The sequence below is a fragment of the Schistocerca americana genome, chromosome 3 (assembly GCF_021461395.2).
Source record: "Schistocerca americana isolate TAMUIC-IGC-003095 chromosome 3, iqSchAmer2.1, whole genome shotgun sequence".
NCBI classification, from domain to species: domain Eukaryota; kingdom Metazoa; phylum Arthropoda; class Insecta; order Orthoptera; family Acrididae; genus Schistocerca; species Schistocerca americana.
In genome coordinates this window covers 807,372,862-807,391,549 of record NC_060121.1, presented here as the reverse complement: position 1 = coordinate 807,391,549, position 18,688 = coordinate 807,372,862, and the positions used below count along the sequence as shown (strand labels likewise).

The 18,688-nt window shown below is 38.1% G+C and overlaps 1 protein-coding gene across 2 annotated transcripts in view; it reads left to right on the top strand.

Annotated features, from left to right (window-relative positions):
* The window catches only part of LOC124605415 (activating transcription factor of chaperone), a 48,495-nt gene extending 30,131 nt beyond the window's left edge, over positions 1-18,364 (top strand). Inside the window, exons 1-2 of one of the 2 annotated variants that reach the window (XM_047137067.1) lie at positions 15,453-15,783; positions 16,748-18,364. In XM_047137067.1, coding sequence (XP_046993023.1) covers positions 15,765-15,783; positions 16,748-17,769 — 1,041 coding nt within the window. In that variant the 5' untranslated portion in view covers positions 15,453-15,764 and the 3' untranslated portion in view covers positions 17,770-18,364. Of the gene's footprint in view, positions 1-15,452; positions 15,784-16,747 lie in introns of those variants that run through there. The other variant, XM_047137066.1, reaches the window with a different exon arrangement.
* Positions 18,365-18,688: the final 324 nt, after the last annotated feature.

Genomic DNA, 18,688 nt, shown 5'->3' with positions numbered 1-18,688 from the left:
CTTAAGTCTATTGTCAGAATTACCAATTTCAGACATTATGTACATGTTCCTTGGTTTTTTAATTAACTTTAAAGTAATGTTTATTGTAGTCAACAGCTACCGCAGGATACCTACTTGTTCTCGTCAAAAAGATACATTTTCCTTTTCCTTTCGCAAGATACTTTAATCCAAAAGTCAGCTGCACCCTACTGTGACCTACAGCTGGATGAAGTTCTTCCCCTCCTCTTTCATGTGACAAGTCAAATGTATTCCGTACTGTTAGATCAAATATAGATGAAGTTGAAAAGGAGTTCCCCTTTCGCCCATTGCTTGTTGCCTTTATCCGGTTCCCAAGATAATCTCCCTCCCCCCCCCCAATCATCATATCTATTTCAAATTGCTTGTGATCTAATTCAGCATGAAGAGCACAAAAAATTGCCTCCTGCTCAGATACATCTGTATCTACAAAGATACTCTGCAGTCCACTGTACGACACATGGTGCTGGTTTTCCGGTGGCATTATTAGTCATTGCGTTTCCTGTTCCACTCTCAAATGGAGTGAGGGGGAAAAGACTCTATATGTCTCCATATAGCCCTAATTTCTCGTATCTTACCCTTGTGGCCCTTATGCGCATCATGTGGTGGAGGCAGTAGAATTATAGTGCTGTCAGTTTCAAATGCTGGTTCTCTAAATTTTCTCAATAGTGTTGTTCGAAAAGAATGTTGTCTTCCCTCAAGGGATTCCCATTTGAGTTCCCATAGCATGTCCATAACACTTGAGATTTCAAACCTACCAGTAACAAATCTGTTTGGTCACCTCTGAATTGTTTTGATGTCTTCCTTAATCTGACCTCGTATAGATCCCAAACACTTGAGCAATACTCGAGAATAGGTCGCACTAGTGTCCTATATGCGGTCTCCCTTGCAGATGAACCACACTTTCCCCAAACTCACTCAATAAACCAAAGACAACCATTTGCCTTCCCTACTACAATCCTGCTATACTCATTCCATTTCATATTGCTTTGCAACATTAGAACCAGATATTTAATCAAAGTGACTGTGTCAAGAAGCACATTGCTAATACTGTACTCAGACATTATGGGTTTGTTTTTCATACTCGTCCAATTTAACTTACATTTTCCTGCATTTAGAACTAGCTGCCACTCATTTCACCAACTAGAAATGTTGTTTAAGTGATCTTGTATCCTCTCACAATTACCCAATGGTGACACCTTCCCATAAACAGCAGCATCATCAGCAAACAGCCAATGGCTGCTACATACACATAGTGACTTATCTTGCTGCTGCCTCCACCATCACCCTTCCCTCCAGAGACAGAGGCAATGGACTGTAATCATAGTGTTGTGTAGAGCAGCATTTTTTTTTTATCTGTGAAAGTTTATGCCTGGAAGAAATTAACCAGTTTTTAAAGTTTGTCCTCCTCCACCACCACCACCACCACCACCACCACCACTATCTTGTATGGCAGGATCTGCTTGGAACAAAAGCCTCCTCATATTGTCTGGGCTTCTCACCACTTTTACTACTCCAACCCAGTGTTCTCCTCTCGTCTGAGTACTTTCTTCCACTTATTTTAACTGCTTAACCCCTGGCCCTCCCCTTGGTCTCTTTCCCTCCATCTTCATTTTGTGCATCTTCCTGGGCATCCTCTCTTCATCTGTTTTCTGCACATGCACATACAATTAAAATGCCTGTTTACTCTGTCTTCTCTTCCAGGATTTCCTCATTTGTTTCTCTCCTAACACATCTTTCCTGTGTGTGTTAACACCTTTCCAACCTCTCAAATCCTCAATTTCATTTATTTGCACCTTACTTTTTCTCTTCCTTTTATGAACCACATTTTTGGATCAGCCAACAGAATTGGCATATTGTATATTTGATGTATCACTGTCTTACTTTTTTGAGCTGCTTCTTTTTCACCCCCAGTGCAGTAATTTAAATGCCAGCACTCAGAGTGTATGTCTTCCTGGTGCACATACTGCTCAATTTGTGAACACCCAATACTGTCTTGTTGCTAGTTTATATGAGTTCTTTGTGATGCATCACAAAATGTCTTCCTGTTTGCTCTGTGTAATGTGTCTTACAATTATCAATTGTAATATTGTAAACATCAGAACTGGTACTTATTATTTATAGTTTTAATGTCATGTCAGAGACAGAATTCTAAGTTCCACTATTTTTCTTTGTATTTGTAATTTTTTTTTTTTTTAAGTGCAGCCTTTTAGCCATTCTCAAGGTGAGTCACTTGGAAGATTTTTAATGCACTTCACACTGGGGAGAAGTTTTGCATGCATCGAAGGTTTTACTGTTGATAACGAGTATCAGCCATAGATAAAACTTTATGCATCTAATAATAAAACAAAGCAAGTGCAGAGAGTCAGCAAATCCACAGTTATTGCAGAGTATTTGGTTCTTTTTTGTGGAGAGTATATTTTGTAATGCCAAACACTGAAGACCTAGACTAATGTTTCCTTTGACAGTTGGGAACTTTATCTCAGTTGAGCATGTTGTCTGCTAATAGTGGGATATTCCATCTGCTGGGAAAACGTCAGGAAACACACATTATTAAATTCTCTGTGGTTTTAAATCCAGTTTTAATTTTTTTTAAACCAGGTTGGAATATCAACAGTTATGGAAAGGATGTATTCCTACTCATCATGAAAGTGACACATTGAGTTACAGACAGGCACAATGAAAACACTATTAGAGATTAAGCTTTCAGATGAAGTCTGCATCAGAAAAGACAAACATATGTACATTCACCCAACCAAGCACATCTCCCATGCACCTGACTGCTACCTTTGGGTGCCCAGGCTAGACTGAAATTGAAAACTTTTCAAAAAGGAGCAGTAGACTATAGCGGAAGGGGAATCCTGTAATCTCCTCCCAATTCGTGTCCCCATCCTGCACTTCTCAACCGTCTCTGCCAGTTGCTTGAATGACCTGAGAGCCCAGATGACAGGCATCATTTGTTCCAACATGCACCACAGTCTGCAGCTGGTTGCACCGTGCTCCCTCAATAGATGCTCCTTCAACATGTTGTATGAGACCCCCAAGCATACACAATGAACACCCCTGGTGTCCTTTCCTTTCCATTGCTGCTATTTCCCTACAATCATTCGCTGTGTGTTTCAGTTGCTGATGATTAATAGACCTCTACTGTTTTGTGTTTGCCTCCTCCTGACACCAAAACAGACTTCCCCAAAACAGGTAAAGTAAGTGACACTGGCTCAGTTTGAGTGAAAGACACCACCTCAGACTTGTTGGTTAGGGGGATGTGGTGAGTCCTCCCTGGTCCCTGTCCATCCTCTACAGCCCACCATGACATAACACTTGCAGTCAAGTGGATGAGTAATGACAGATCCTGAACTTTCTGCATTAGTATGTTCTGCAGAAATAACTAGCGTTTGAACCATGTTGGCGTGCAACATCGATACCGCAGCGCAATACCACCTACCGGTAAATTGTGCGTGTGGCTCTTATTGTCACTAAAAAATGAAGGTAATGGATCACTGTGACTTGAGCAGACATGCAGAATGCCTCACAGATGTAAGCACAAACCGTACTGTGAAATCAGTGAGTTTGAAAGAGGGCGCATTATTGGCATGAGAGAATGTGATGCATCCATCCAGGAAACTACTGCTCATGTAGGACAGTGTGTTTCGGTATTGTAAAGGTTGTGTGCTGAATGGTTCATGGAAGGCTGTAGAACACAATGAGATACAAAAGGTCGCACAACCCATACCACCCCATGAGATGATTGACACCTCGTCCAAATAGCATTACAGGACAGATCTCCAACATTCTCGGTTCTGGTGCAATGGTGGAGCATTGTAACACACAGTACACTATCGGGGTGACACTCTGTTGCTGTTTATTATGGCATGGGTTACATGCGCGTTGTCCACTTCTCTGTCTATCTTTAATGAATGTGAATGACATGACTAGGGACAGGAATGCCATAAGATAGTGTTTTCGGATGAACCCGGGTTCTGCTTGTTTGAAAATTTTGTTGCAGCGGCAGCACGGTGACTGCATTCACACAAGAGATACTGCACCAACTCAAGACCTTTTGGTGTTGGGTGCTATTGGGTAAAACCACAAATCACAATTGGTGTGTGTCCAGGGCACAGTGACCAGTGTGACCTATGTGAATGACATCCTGTGACCAGTAACCATATCCCTTCTGCACAACACCCCGGACATCATTTTTTCAGAAAGACAGTGCACGAGCACATGTTGCTGCAGGAACACATGCCTTCTTTGTATCATAGGATGTCAGCCTTTTGCATGTCAGCCTTTCGCCCTGGCCTGCCAGATCATCAGATTTGTCTCTGCTAAAAAATCTGTGGGGTATGGTGAAACAATGTGTGCAGCACTGTGACCCGGTGCCAATCTCCATAGATGAACTTTGGAACTAGGTGAATGCAGCATGGGTGGCTGTACCGCAGGACACCATTCGCACTTTATGTGTGTTAATGCCATCACACATGAAACAAGTTATCAGGGCCCATGGTGGACCCTATGCCTACTAGGTAAAAGGACACATGCTGAACCGAGGTGACTGAGATGCTAATCATTTTTTCAGAACATGTTTTTTTCTGATCATGAGTGTACTTCAGGTACCTTTGGTACAGGTATCACAGGTACTCGACTCTTGGAAGCTGTTCCAGCACACTGATTCACAGCAGCTGCCAATAGTTTGGCAGTAGTTAGGAAGATTTCCAGCTGCTTACAAGTGTCAACCAACTCGTCCTGTGTTGCATTTTGGCTGGTGCAGTATATTTCAAGGCAGTGAACAAATAACTTTAAATTAAGCTCACTGACTATTTTTCAATCTGCAGAGCTAAAAAGTTGCCTGTTTTTTATAAGAACTTCTATTTAGGCAACATAAAAACCTGTGGTAAAAATTACTCATTTCCTAAAATGTTTTAATTTTGATTATAGACAGTAGCATACTTGAAAACAGTGTTAATTTATAATAAGTGGAGATAATATATAGGGCTACTCCTCTTTAATGGAAAACTAGATGTAACACAGTATTTTAGTTAGAAAATCTGCTACAGTAACTAAATCACAAAGGCCGATTTGCTACAAATTGCTTGTAGATTGTGCAAAGTACAATGGTAGCTTCTGAAAATTCTCAAAAATGCACATTTATTTGCTTTGATGTACAGCAAAATTCAGGGGTGATGTACTCTTTGGCTGAACTATGAACCACAAACACTGATTTTCTGTGAAATCAGTTTTGTATCCAAAACACCCTTACCAATAGCTTACAAAAATATAGTTTTGTAAACACCAGAAAATAGTCAGAATAACATATTTCTCTTGTAATTTTACAATTAGATTAGAGTATGATTGTTTTGAATGAGGATAGGCTTACTGTTCTCAAAAAATTTCAAAGAGCACAGGTAAGCCTACAATTGACGATAACAGTAAGAGTATATTGTGGCACTCACGAAAGTTTGAAATTTCACAGTATATCACATTACCAACAGTCACAATATATCGCAATACAAATGGTCATTGATACAATCAATGAAAGATTACACAGAACTGATGCGAATAGTAAAATGTAAGAATCTAGAACGGTAAATTGGCACACGATCTTGTACACATGGTCTCACACAAAGGAAAATTACTAAGTTGGCTTTTATATGTAAACAAAACTTGTGTTTTGCCCAGATTTTTCACTTAGCTAATTTTGTGCACACTTCTAAACTGCGGTGCCAAAAAAGAACAGTGCAGCGTGAGATTATCTTGATCAAAATTGCTAAAATGTGCAGCATCAACAAAGCGTGTCTTCTGCCTGTTGCAGCTAACAATGTAGCTTCAACAGCTGCAACACAGCATGCCACCTTTACGGTGAGTTGCAGTCTACCCTTTCCATAATTGTTGATATTCGGCTTTAACCTTTCCTTTTCCTCAAAATATCTGCTCAATTTTATTGGATGCGGCTTCATTATATTTCATACTACTTGAGTATTTCACTGGTTTGTTCATGTGACAGTTTGCTCCATAACAGCATTATCCGTTAGCACAGTGGCATTCCTGAAAAATGCTCAGCATCATCTTGCCCAATGACTTGTGGGTCTTGTCTATGTTTCTTTTTTTTGGTGTCATAGTGATAGTCCTCTCACTTGGACATGGTAATTGGAGAGATGTGGCTGTCGTCAGGATTTGCCTGTCATCCCTGCAACATTTATATTGCTGTTTTGGTCCAGAAAGCTTTTTAAATGGGTGTGAGCAGTCACAGAACCCAGCAAATGTTTACTTTTGTCATGTTCAGAATCTGTCCACACTGGAATGGTCTGCAGCACTTATCTACTGTGTAATAGGTTGGTGCATTGTTGTTGTATACTTCAACATCAGATTTTAGCAGATACAGCTAGAGCTGTAGATTCATTTTACTTTTATTTGTGTAGTAATATGGCGAAAGAAATTTAATTTTCAAATGTTTGGCCTCCTCCTCAAAGGGGAAGTGATCGTTTTTAGCTACCATCTATTCCAGTCGATCAGGCTTTGAGTATTATCAACTTTTTTCCAACTTTATCCAGTAATTGACCATGTAAAGTTATGAGTTCAGCTGTTTTGTGCCGTAAAGCAGCTACAACAACAACAACAACAACATGTTAGTGATCAGTAGTACTTTTTTGGTAGTAATGAAAATGCAGTTGCGATTATGCATCACAGTCAGTTCATGCATGTGCAATCAATTCTTTCTAGAGAATCTCGCCCCCCCCCCCCCCCCCCCCATGCTCTCTCTCTCTCTCTCTCTCTCTCTCTCTCTCTCTCTCTCTTATGCAAAGCCACGATTGTGGAAAAATACCAAAGCCATTTCTTAATGTAATACTGAGATTCCTTTATGCTATCCGTAACAACACTGCAGTTGCTAAGTACCTTCACTGTATCTAAACTGACATAAAAGTAAACACTAAACATTCTGCATGCATCCCAAAGTGCACACTACAAAGGACATTGTAGAACAACTCTCTTAGCTGGAACATCACATGGTACACTGCCTATTGCTACTGCATATCGTCCCACCATGTCTCCTTACAGCTTTCTTGCATGCATGCCATTATGTTATTAGACTGTTGTGGCTTAGAGGTTGCTTGGTAATAATATGAGCTTCATAACAAGATAATTCCACTAGCTTTTGGTTAGATGTGCAACTATTGCACAGGGATTCTGTAAATGATTCATTCCTTTTGAATGTTCTACATGTACAAATATGGTTGATGCGTGAATAGAACGATAAACCCTGAGTTTGCATTGTGCCCCCCACGTAGCAATGAGTGTGCAGTACCTTGACAAAATGACAACAAAGCAAGTAGGAGTTTCTGTCTGTTGGAGAAGACTGTGACAACTACCTCGTACCTTGACATGTTACAGTTGTTGTTGTTTCCACAACTGGCTGCTGACACTGATAATTTCATCTTCCAACAAGACAGGGTATCCCCTCATTGAAGGATTGGTGCTTGTCACCATCTAAACAATAAACTTTCATATCACTGAATTGGGCATAATTGTGAGAATGGTGTGGCTCATTTCTCTTGGCTCCCCACGTCACCTGACCTAACGTCTTGTGGCTTTTTCCATTGGGGATACGTTAAGGACTGTGTTTACTTATCCCCACTGCCAAGAACACCAGAACAGCTCAGAGGATGCATCAATCATGCTGTGATGACTCTTAACAGGGTGGTTCTATATAATGTATGGAATGAACCTGGCTAAAGGGAACTAAAAAATCATTCACTCTATTTTTTCCAAGTGAAAAAAGAGCATATTACAAAACACTTTCATTTTCAACACTACTAATAAAACATTTGACAGAAATGTCGTAGAGAGCAACATACTAAAAATTTACAACAGGTCTACATCCAGACTCTGCAAGCCACTGTGAAATGCATGGCAGAGAGTACGCCCCATTTTAACATTTCTTATGGTTTCTTCCCTTTTCTTTCACATGCAGTGTGTGGGAGGAATGAATGTCTGAATGTCTCTGTGCATGCTACAAGTAATTATTCTAATCTTGACCTCATGATCCCTACATGAGCAATATGTAGGGGGTGTTGTATATTCTAGAGCAATCAATTAAAGCTTATTCTTGAAAGATGGTGAAATTGAGCGTAGATGTACACTCGTCTAGCTTGTGACGTTGTAATGTGTGACGACTATGAGGCGGCAGCTGTGTAAAGAGACATGGTAGCTCTTACGAATCGTGTACACTTAAAATTAAAAGGAATGCCATTTTTTGCAAAGTTTCGATGAAATGTGAGTGAACTTTTAAGACCATTGTGTTACTAAAAAGAACATAGAAACTAATTACTAATGAATATTCCTCACTTTTCCTTTCACCAAATCGTTAATACCAATCATCAGTTTTTAATGAAATTAATTCAAATACATAATTTGAAGTCTGTCAAAGGCCTCCTTAGAAGTTTCTTCTCGACATTATAGGGAAAAAATTGTACACACTTGTGTGTGTACCAAGAGCATACAAAATTGTGGCGGCAAGCTCCTAAAGCCAATGAAATTTAGGGTTGAGAAAGTGCAGGAAACTGTTACTGGTGCAGATTTTCTCTGTTGAATGGATGTTGTTGTGTGTACTTTATTAGTTAACGTACAGTCCTTAATTAAGCCTAATGTGTTTCCAGCTATCCACATCAGTAAACAAGGAAAATGGCGATACGTTAAACATTTTGCGCCATTCAGCATTTGCGGACTGACTTTGTCAGGATGCGTACACCCCAGGACAGCTGGGTAAAACACGGGAATTTTTTTTCATTAGAGAGAAAACTGGAAAAACCTGGGAATTTTTCAGAATTTTTTTACGGGTATTTTTTTATTGTTTTAGTTTTCAGTTAAATTCTTGTAAGTTTGAGTTATAAGAACTGATACTCTGACAAGGGATTTCACTTTTTTACAACAAGACATGGTGCACACACAGCGTCTTCAGACAGCAAAATGTGTCGATCACTTTAGGATGAAAACTGCGCAATTGCAACAATAAACTGCTTTCGATGAGCATGATGTCAGAACTGTTCTCATTACTTTCATTTGAGGAGTTGCTAGTGGTCTAACGCACATGCACAGAGCTGAAGTTACATATGAGCAGCATCTTTCCCCGCTTCTGCCTATTTGAAGTGCGGTTTTAGCTGTATAAGCAGTAGCAGCAAGCAGCCAGATGCTAGCTGTAAAAATTTATCTAGCATGCCCAAACTGCCAGATTCATGCATGTGCCAAGCAATCTGAGTTAGAGGAAGGGGGTAGTCCTCATGTGATCTGTGTTAATTTTTCATAATTTTTTGCTGTTTTCTCTCTGTTTTGTCAAATGAAAACAAAACTGATTTCTGTGGCTGGAAGCTATCAAGTGAATGAAAATCCAGTCACAATCATGGAAGACAAAAATGTGATGTTAGTTTGTTTTCTGAATTTATTTTATTTTCACATTACTGGCAGTCAAGCATTACTCATGTCACAGAACGGGAAGTTATTTTTGTTGGTTTGCTGAAGAAATTTTGCTTTTATTAATCTTTTCCACAAAGACAGCCAATTTATTTGAAAAACTGTTGGTTGGTTTAAACTGTCTGCTGAATTTTAAGTGCACATTTTCATCTTCTGGCATTTATGGCATAATGTTGTAATAAAGAACCAAACATCAGATAATACAGTTCTGCTACTCAAGAAAATTGACATGCCGAAAACCACACTGAAAAGCTGAATACCAGGTAGAGGTCTACTTAATTGTGAATCAGGACATATGAATGCGCACTTTAAGCCAAATTATGCATTTTAGTATTAAATTCTGATGCTCATTTGGTATCTGATGTCCTGTTTCTTTTAACACATCGTTATATACATGTGAAAATATTTAAATTTTCACTTGAAGATGGCTACGCAGTCAAGTTTGATTAATAGTATTGAATAAAATGTTTTGTTTGAAACATATTGACAGCTTTAGCAGAATTTTACAAATTGCCTGCCATCAACACAATGTTTTTTGATTACAAGTCGTGTCAACACTTCTCTGGTACCTCCTCTAGGCTTGGCATTACATCTTAATTTGTGTTGTTCACATCTTTAAATTTACAGAATGCCATTCTTCGGTAAATTATAGACTGGCAGGACACCATATTTTATCATAACTTCCCACAAGGCTTTACATTTACTCCTGAAGTACAATATTAATGTCAAGTTGTACAGTTTCTTGACTTCGCAGAGAAACCTTGTGGCTTTACAGAGAAATCTTGTTAATTTTTTATACTGTTTGAAAACAATGAAAAACTTCTTGTCCGTAGTTGTAGCATTTGTAGCATGTACAAGGAGAGCTTTTTTGCAAGAAATTTTTATTCATTCTGACTAGCTTTGTGCAGTGCTGCGTTCATATGAACTCAATTGGAAATGCTACATAATAGTATTTCAGTTGTAGAGTCTAGTTTTGAAATGAATGTTATGCCAAAGATTACTTTCTTATTTTGCAATCCTCAATGGATATGAATTGCTCTAAGTACAGTAACTCCATATGTCCTCTCCGAACAACATGCTGTAGTACTGCACCTGGTCATCTGATGCCCAGATATGCACGAAATTCCAAACAGAAATGCATCAAAAAGCATACACACAGACCAAAACCAAGCACAGACCACCTGTGTCACAATAGCTGCATATGCGCAGTAATGCCTGTTTCCTGACACTGTCTGGAAGTTTTGCAAATTAACCTATTTGTAACAGATCGTAAGAAAAATATTGTTAATAGTGGTTTTAGAAATGTTACCTTCAAAGTAAATCTCCTTTTATACAAGATGGATTATTTTACGTGTGAGAATGTGTTATGAATTTTTTGTATCACAGAGTGTTTGATTCTTGCTCAAAACGTAACACCTTGAGGACTGCCACTGAGAAAAATTTTGGGCCCAGAGAACCAGCCATTTATGCCATTATTTAAAAATTTTACTGGCATGTTCGTGTTTGATTAATGTTAAAGAGTAACACACAAAAAGGAACCAATGTGACATGTGAAAGCTTATCTATGTTTGTAACTATACTATATGTACATTAATTTAAACCATTAACTTTTTCTATTTGTGTTTTCATGCTGCTTAACGGTGGTATTGTTGTTGGCTGTCTACATCGTGTATCATGTCCTCTGAATATCTGCTGTCATTGGCTGGCAAGGTCACATGACATGAGCTATAATTGGCTGACAAAAGCAGTTTGCAATCTTTGTTTCAGTGCTTGGGAAGCCAATGTGCTGTATTTGGTGGACTTCATGTTTACACCTTCATAATAAGAAAATATGCAGTGTACATGTTGCTGCGCATCAAAGATCTTTCAAAAACACGTTATTTTTTCATTGCATTTCATTTCCTAAAGTGCTGCGAAGTTCTATGCTGATGTATAAAACCTTTACCATTCAAAGGATTGATAGGTTTTACAGCTCCAAGGGAAAGTATACTGTCACTTGACCCAGAAAAGTGTATTTTCACTTTGGAAAAATTGTATTTTCACCCAGGTAAAGGTGTATTTTTAACTGGGAAACCTGCGATTTTATTTTTTTTCTTTTTTTTTTTCCACGTATACAAATTGAGTTTATACAAATATTTAGGGCATTTAAGAATTCCAGTGCTCCTTGCAAAAGCAACAATAGTTACTGAACCCTCTGTATCAACACATTACAATTTTCTGTTAAAATTGTATGTCACTATGCTTCGGTATGTCGTTACCCTGATCTCCAGTTCTGGAAGACTTTCCCAAAATCTAACCCTTTTCCTAGACCTCTTCAGTCCTTTTCCTCTTCAGTCCTTTTCCTTCACCCTTCTTGCATTCCCTTCAACCCTTCTGCCTGAAGGAGGAGCCTTGGCTCCAAAAGCTTACCAATCATAACAGTGTGTTCTGCCGCTGCTTGGTGAAAAGATTTTTTATCTATCCAGTTAAATAATTTTACCAGCATACTTTCAGTAATATCAGTATTTTTTGTACCTCTTATTTGGAAATAAGTCCATCAACTGTTGATAAAACTCCATTCAAAATAACATGTTGTGTCATCCTTAGAAAGAAATCCTCATTAACGTGTAATATAGTTCGTCTGATTCCAGGACCAACAAGGGATGCCTTTTCTTGCATTGCAAATAAATACTCAGCTGTCAAATTATTCCTTCCTCCATCAGTTTAAAACATTATACTCACCCATTCCAATGCTGAAAGAACAAGTCACGCAGTGAGCCTGCCGAAAGTTCATGGGATGAATATGAAGGTCGTCTGAATTTCAGAGCTACAGTGTCTCTAGAAACACTCAAGAGATAACAGGGGTTATTACATTTGATGATATGAGGCAAGACTATGAAGTGGTGAACAAGATAAGTTTGGTACTATAAGAAATTTTTGGGAGAAATGGGCAGAGATATTTCCTTACAATTCCAATATGTTTGTTACGGTAGATGAACAACTTGTTGCATTAAGGGAAAAACCACCTTTTCCACCAGTATATGCATAGTAAATTAGCAAAGTGTGGCATCAGGCTCTTGGTGCTTTCTGACAGTGAAACAAATTACATATGAAATATTCAGTCATATACTGGGAAATGGTAGTATACCTGAAAAGAACCAAGACCTAACAGATTTAATTGATGTAGAAGGGGATAACATTACCTTTGAGAACTTTTTGACCACTCACGAGCTAGGACAGATGCTAATGAAAAGTGATAACGCAACGATTGGAACTGTGCTAAAAAGAAGCCTTCTAGCCCACAAAAACTGTTGCAAACCAGGGAGATTTATAATCTCATACGCATTTGCTTTCACTAAAGACGCAACACTTTTATATACATCCCAAAGGGGGAAAAAAAGTGTTATTCTGCAAAGCACTCTGCACCATAATGCAGAAGGTAGTGATAACAGCAAAGGAAAACTGCTAATTATTTTAAACTTAAAAACATAAAAGGAGCTGTGGACACACTAGGCAAGATGATGGTGAATTATACAGTAAAAAAAAAAAAATAAATAAATAATGGCCTAGTGTGTTTTCACGTGTTGTTGACATGTCTGTATGAAATTGCTATTGAAGGTACTTTATCCCCAATGGTAAGCAAACGCACTGCAGAGAAGAAGACTGTTCCTAGAAACTCGTGGAAAGCAGGTGATTAATGGAGAAATAGAGAGACGAGGATGTTGTCCACATCGAAAGAAAATTATATGAGGAGTAAGAAGAGAGGCAAATGTCATCTACGAGGAAAACCTGACAGCAAAAGTTTAGTGAAGAGAGCTGAGTGTAAAAAAATTCATACATATCCATGTAAAAACTGTTAGTAACAATTAGGCATAGGGTTGTGAAAATCAAGTAACACCTCATTTTAATATATCAGTTATTGTGTCATTGTACTATTCTGTATGCAGTTGGAAGGTTAGTGCATTATAGTGTCTAAATTATAAATTTAGTTGTGGTTTCAATACACATACGTTAAAAAGTATACCTACAGGAAACAGAAAGAAAATTGGGTCATTTTGACCCAAACACCTAGAAGCATGTACAAAATAAACACAATAGCAGACTTAATGGGATGGTTCCTTTGGCGAGGGAAAGGCTCTGAGCTCGCTCCTTGTGCTACTGCCCAAGCCAACCTTGTGCTCAGTCTTTACTGACCTTGTCATCAACATCATTTTTCTTCCTTTGACAAGATAATTTTACACATAATGAATTTGTCCATATGTTCTGCCTGATGAATTTTGGAAGTCTGTATGTCTCCTTAGATAACAGATGATGAGTTGTAGAAATGGTATTTATGAGCTGTTTATTCTGGTGCTAGTTATAGGCTTTATTTTGAACTATTACAATATCTTTCTTCAAATCTGTGAGTCCTCATTTTCTGACTGGAAGTCATTCTATTTTGGAAATTGTCTATCTTGTATTTTGATACCAATTGTCAGTATGTTTAATTAAAACTGCACGTATTAATAGTTTGAGCCTATGACATCTTGAAGAGTGTAGCGCACTAAATATTTTAGAAATAATTTTTTTAAGCCTCTGGAAGCAACCAATGTTATGGACTACTGTAGTATGCTATAGTGCTTCAGTGGCTGATCCTTTTGAAGTTATGTGGAATACTGGAATGAGGGGGTCTGGGGGGCGGGGAGAGAGAGAGAGAGAGAGAGAGAGATAGAATGGAAAGAAACTATCCCAAAGCGGATAATAAGATGAAAACAGCTTTTCAGTCACAAGGCATGTTGTCCATATCTCATTTTCATCACATTTGCAAAAGGATTCTTTCTGCATATTGGATTCATGTTAGATCAAAGGAAGCTCATATGAAAAAGCTTCATGTTGAGTTCTGGTGGTGGTATCCATTTTAACACAAGCATATTATAATTAACAAATATATTTGACATTTTTTCTAGATACCCACAATTTCAATTTTTTTCTTTGTCCCAAATTTAACAGAAGTAATCATTCCATTTATATTAATGAAAGATGCTTATATTCATTTTAACCAAAAGAATGTATATAAACCCATTTACTTGGAGTTGTTTGGAAAAAAGTAGTTTCTGTGATTATCCAGGTTTCATCTAACTCATACTGGATACCAATATTTATGTATATTAAAATCAAACTCTGCTAATTGCTGTATGTGAGTCATTCATCCAATCTCTGTGTGCTTGGTTTCTCGTGGAAAACTTCCCCAAAAGTACTTCACACTCTTCCACTTTTATAAGATTAATAAAGTTACAGGCAAAAGTAAAAGGCAGTGCATCCAATAACTCGTTTTGTAAAGTCTAAATAAACATAGGATTCGATGTAATTTAACAAAACTTTCATTTATTCCAATTCCAGGAGGAGCTTGAGATTTGATTTGCAGAAAACAAACAGTAATTCATCACTCTAGAAATACTTTAATGGCAACAAATACCAAAGACAGGAAAAATAATGTAAAGAAATGTTTTTAATAGGATACACCTGTGTCCAGAAAAATGCAAAAGCCTGTAAAAAAAACTGAACTCCATTAAGCAGAACAAATTAGGCAAAAAGTAGAGTCAGTAAGACTGCATTTTAAATATGCAGAGAGCCTGGTTGCATTATATACTTTAAACATGGTGTGAAAAAGTAAGGCTTCATTGGAATATGGGGACATGTGATGTTAAGTTTTATTCATTTGTGATTATGATCACTTAAATTCTCATTTTTCCTTGTAAAATTTTAAAGAACAGGCTCAATCAAATAATTGCTTCTTTTGCTTAGTTGCAAAGGTCTGTGCCACTTGAATGATGATGCATAAGGATATTGCGAACATGATAACCTCAATCACTTGACATGTTTACATTGTATCAGGTTCTATTATTGATTGTTGTTGTCAAGTAAGCTGCCTCCCCACTCCTCACCTTGAGGCAGCTCTAGAGGGGGGACACTTATCTCCAGTGGAAGGGAGGAGGCTCAGATAGGGCAACCAGCAGAGGAGGCAGTCTGCGTCCAGCTGTGTGGCAGGACAGATGTGTTCACTGTGAATAGCCTGTTGCTAGTCGCATGTTGCACTTTTCCCATGTGTTCCTTCATTTACTATAGCATGCAGTACAATTACCTGTACTTGTGGGACCGTGAAATTATTGTAAATTCAGAGAAATTGGTGAACCGAAGGTGAACATTTAATTTCTTGGGTGCAGAGATTTCTTCTCCCCCAAATTGTGAACAAAGTGTTTGCACAAAATTAAGAAAACAGCTGTCAAGATAATTTGTAAAGAAGATTATACTTTGGATAGTTACAAGTTATGGCTGCTGCATTCTTTGGTATGTAATATTGCAATGGCTTTAAAAGTGAAAGTGTGCAGTATATATAATTATATATTTCTTTTGTGATTGATGCAACTATTTTTTGCCTGGTGCTTACATACTTCTGTACTGAGCATGTAATGTGTAGGTACGCAATTGAATTCAGTGGTAGACGACTGAATTGTGTTATGTTTAATTCAAACACTTAAGTTCAGTTTCCCATCGGTTTCATTTGTTTTGTAATGTGTTAGCACTTGCTTCAGCATTGTTTAGAAAACACTGAAGTCTCAACTGCATAATTACTGATACAGGGGTTTAACATTATAAAGTATTGCCTGATAACTACACACCAGATGTTGGTATGACTATTTAATAGAAACAGCACAAAATGATTGCCATATAATCAGTCAATTTAACTTGATAAACATTCATTTGAATAGCTGTTCTCCAGTGTCTAGTCAGTTTACTGAGCTGTACTGTATTGCAGCTGTGTGACATCATAATCTTACTGTGTATTCTAAATTATTGAGCATTTTTATGAAATATGAGCAATGTGATGTTAAGTGCTCTGACTGTATTATTACACAATGAGACAAATATGGAGTACATTAGCATCAAGAATTACAACAGTTATTTTTATTTTTTGTGGTAAAATTATGAGATTAACAAAAGTTAAAGAAAGTTGAAAATAAAGAGTGACTTTCAAAGTTTTAACACATTCTTGATAGTAATGGATTTGGGGGGGGGGGGGGGGGGGATAAGGAAAACAGCAGTAATTTTGTAGCATGCGGTATTTTAATTTGTGGCATTCTCAATTGAAACACAAAAGTCACCAAATGAGTTTAATTCAACTCAGGAAATGTTTTGTCTATTGTAGTTTCATCTGTACTGAAATACACATACAATCATGCAGTTAATTTCATATATATAATGATTTGTCAGTTGACAGTATTACTGAAATATTTTTACTTTTGTTATGCAGAACCTTTCAACAATTGGTTGGAGGAGAAGACTGATCTACCTATTCTGGAAGATTTACCAGTGGAGCAACCTCGTGATACTTTCTATGGTGTCAGAGCCCCACTACATGAGGCTGTGAAACAACAGTCACTGGTGGCCGATGCCTCTCACATTTCCAAGGAGGTGCTTCAACCATCACTGTCTGCCCCTGTCTCTCAGACAGAGACACTGCTTCAAGAATTTGAGTCTGCATTTAGAGAAGTTGAACTAAACAATGGAACCCTCACACCACCTCAGAGTCCCACAATTGCAAATTCTGTTACTCATTACTCACCAACAGATAGTGTTGTATCTAATGATGCCTTTCTCATTTCGGAGCCACACATTCTCCCCATCCATGCCACTGCAGTTCCAGTAAATGTTACTGCCGTTGGCCCATTCATAGAAGTAATTTCTGAAAAGAAAGATACATTTTTCACCAACCTCGAACAGATGGTCCCTTCTACTCCTGCGCCAGATATTGCAAAAGAATTAGCCGACGTAGATGAGCTGGTACGATCTCGAGCAGAAGACATGGATGTTAGCAGTAATGCGTGGCAAGATGTTAACTGCAGGTTCACAAGTGATTCTAAAGATGGATACGAGCCTCATGTGTTACCACTGAGCCCTAGTACAAGTTCCAACAGCAGTTTTGAAAGCAGTGAAGAAAGTGCTGATGACCCTGAGTGGGTTCCAGCAGCAGAACAGCTGTCTTCACCTGGGCCACAGAAATCATCAGGAAGGAAGAGAGGTTCTTCATCTAAACCTTATGCTCGTCCAGGGGTGGAAGAAAAGAAATTACGTAAAAAGGAACAAAACAAAAATGCTGCTACCCGCTACCGTCAGAAGAAGAAGGCAGAAATTGAAGAAATCTTGTCAGAAGAGAGAGCCCTGGAACAGAAGAATTCTGAACTTACACAGAAAATAACTGATCTGTCACGTGAAATAAAGTACCTGAAGGGGCTCATGAGGGACGTGTTTCGAGCAAAAGGACTGATAAAGTAATGTATTTAATAATTCAGTGAATGTATCATTTGGTCTGAATTGTTAGCATTAGCTTCATGCCATAAGTTCTGTTGAGTACAAGTACTTAATTATTAGTTAATGATCCTAAGGCGTTTACCCAAGGAAATTTAAACTTAGTGCAAATGGAAAGGCTGTTTTTGTGTAAAGTGTTAATTCATCCTTTGGACAGTATTCTGCAGGGTGGTTACACTGTCTCCGCTGGTTCACTATACCATTGTGTGCGTTGTGATTGTAGATAGCTAACTCTCATTGTGATGACGTACAATGTACTGATGCTGAGAATGGCGGTTGTTATCATATCACTACCCACACAGTGGCATGGATGCAATGTATTTGCTTCATTGTTTTAATCTGTCATCAGTCAGGCATTTCTTGTGTGCTGTTAAAATATCAATGGAATATTAACTTAAACTCTTTAATGAGACACGCTGTTAGGTAAGTAAATAATTTTAGAATAGTTTAGTTTTCTTCTACTTGTGTGTGTGTCTCATACTTTATATTTTTTACTTGGAACTTTTAAGCCTTATTACTGTAAACACTGAATGAGTAATAAATGGAGAACCTGGTGGAAAAATGTTTGTTATCACTTACATGACTTCATGCTTTAGTCGTTTATAGAATTGTCATCATTCAGTTAATTTTGGTTTTACACACCTGTCTCACTTCTTAAGCAAGCAAGACATCATTTTAAAATTTATATTTTATCCACCCCCTTCTCTCTCTCTCTCTCTCTCTCTCTCTCTGTCTCTCTCTCTCTCTCTCTCTCTCTGTCTCTCTCTCTCTCTCTCTCTCTCTCTCTCTCTCTCTCTCTCTCTCTGTGTGTGTGTGTGTGTGTGTGTGTGTGTGTGTGTGTGTGTGTGTGTGTGTGTGTAATGTAAAGTAAGAGTTCCTGAAGAGC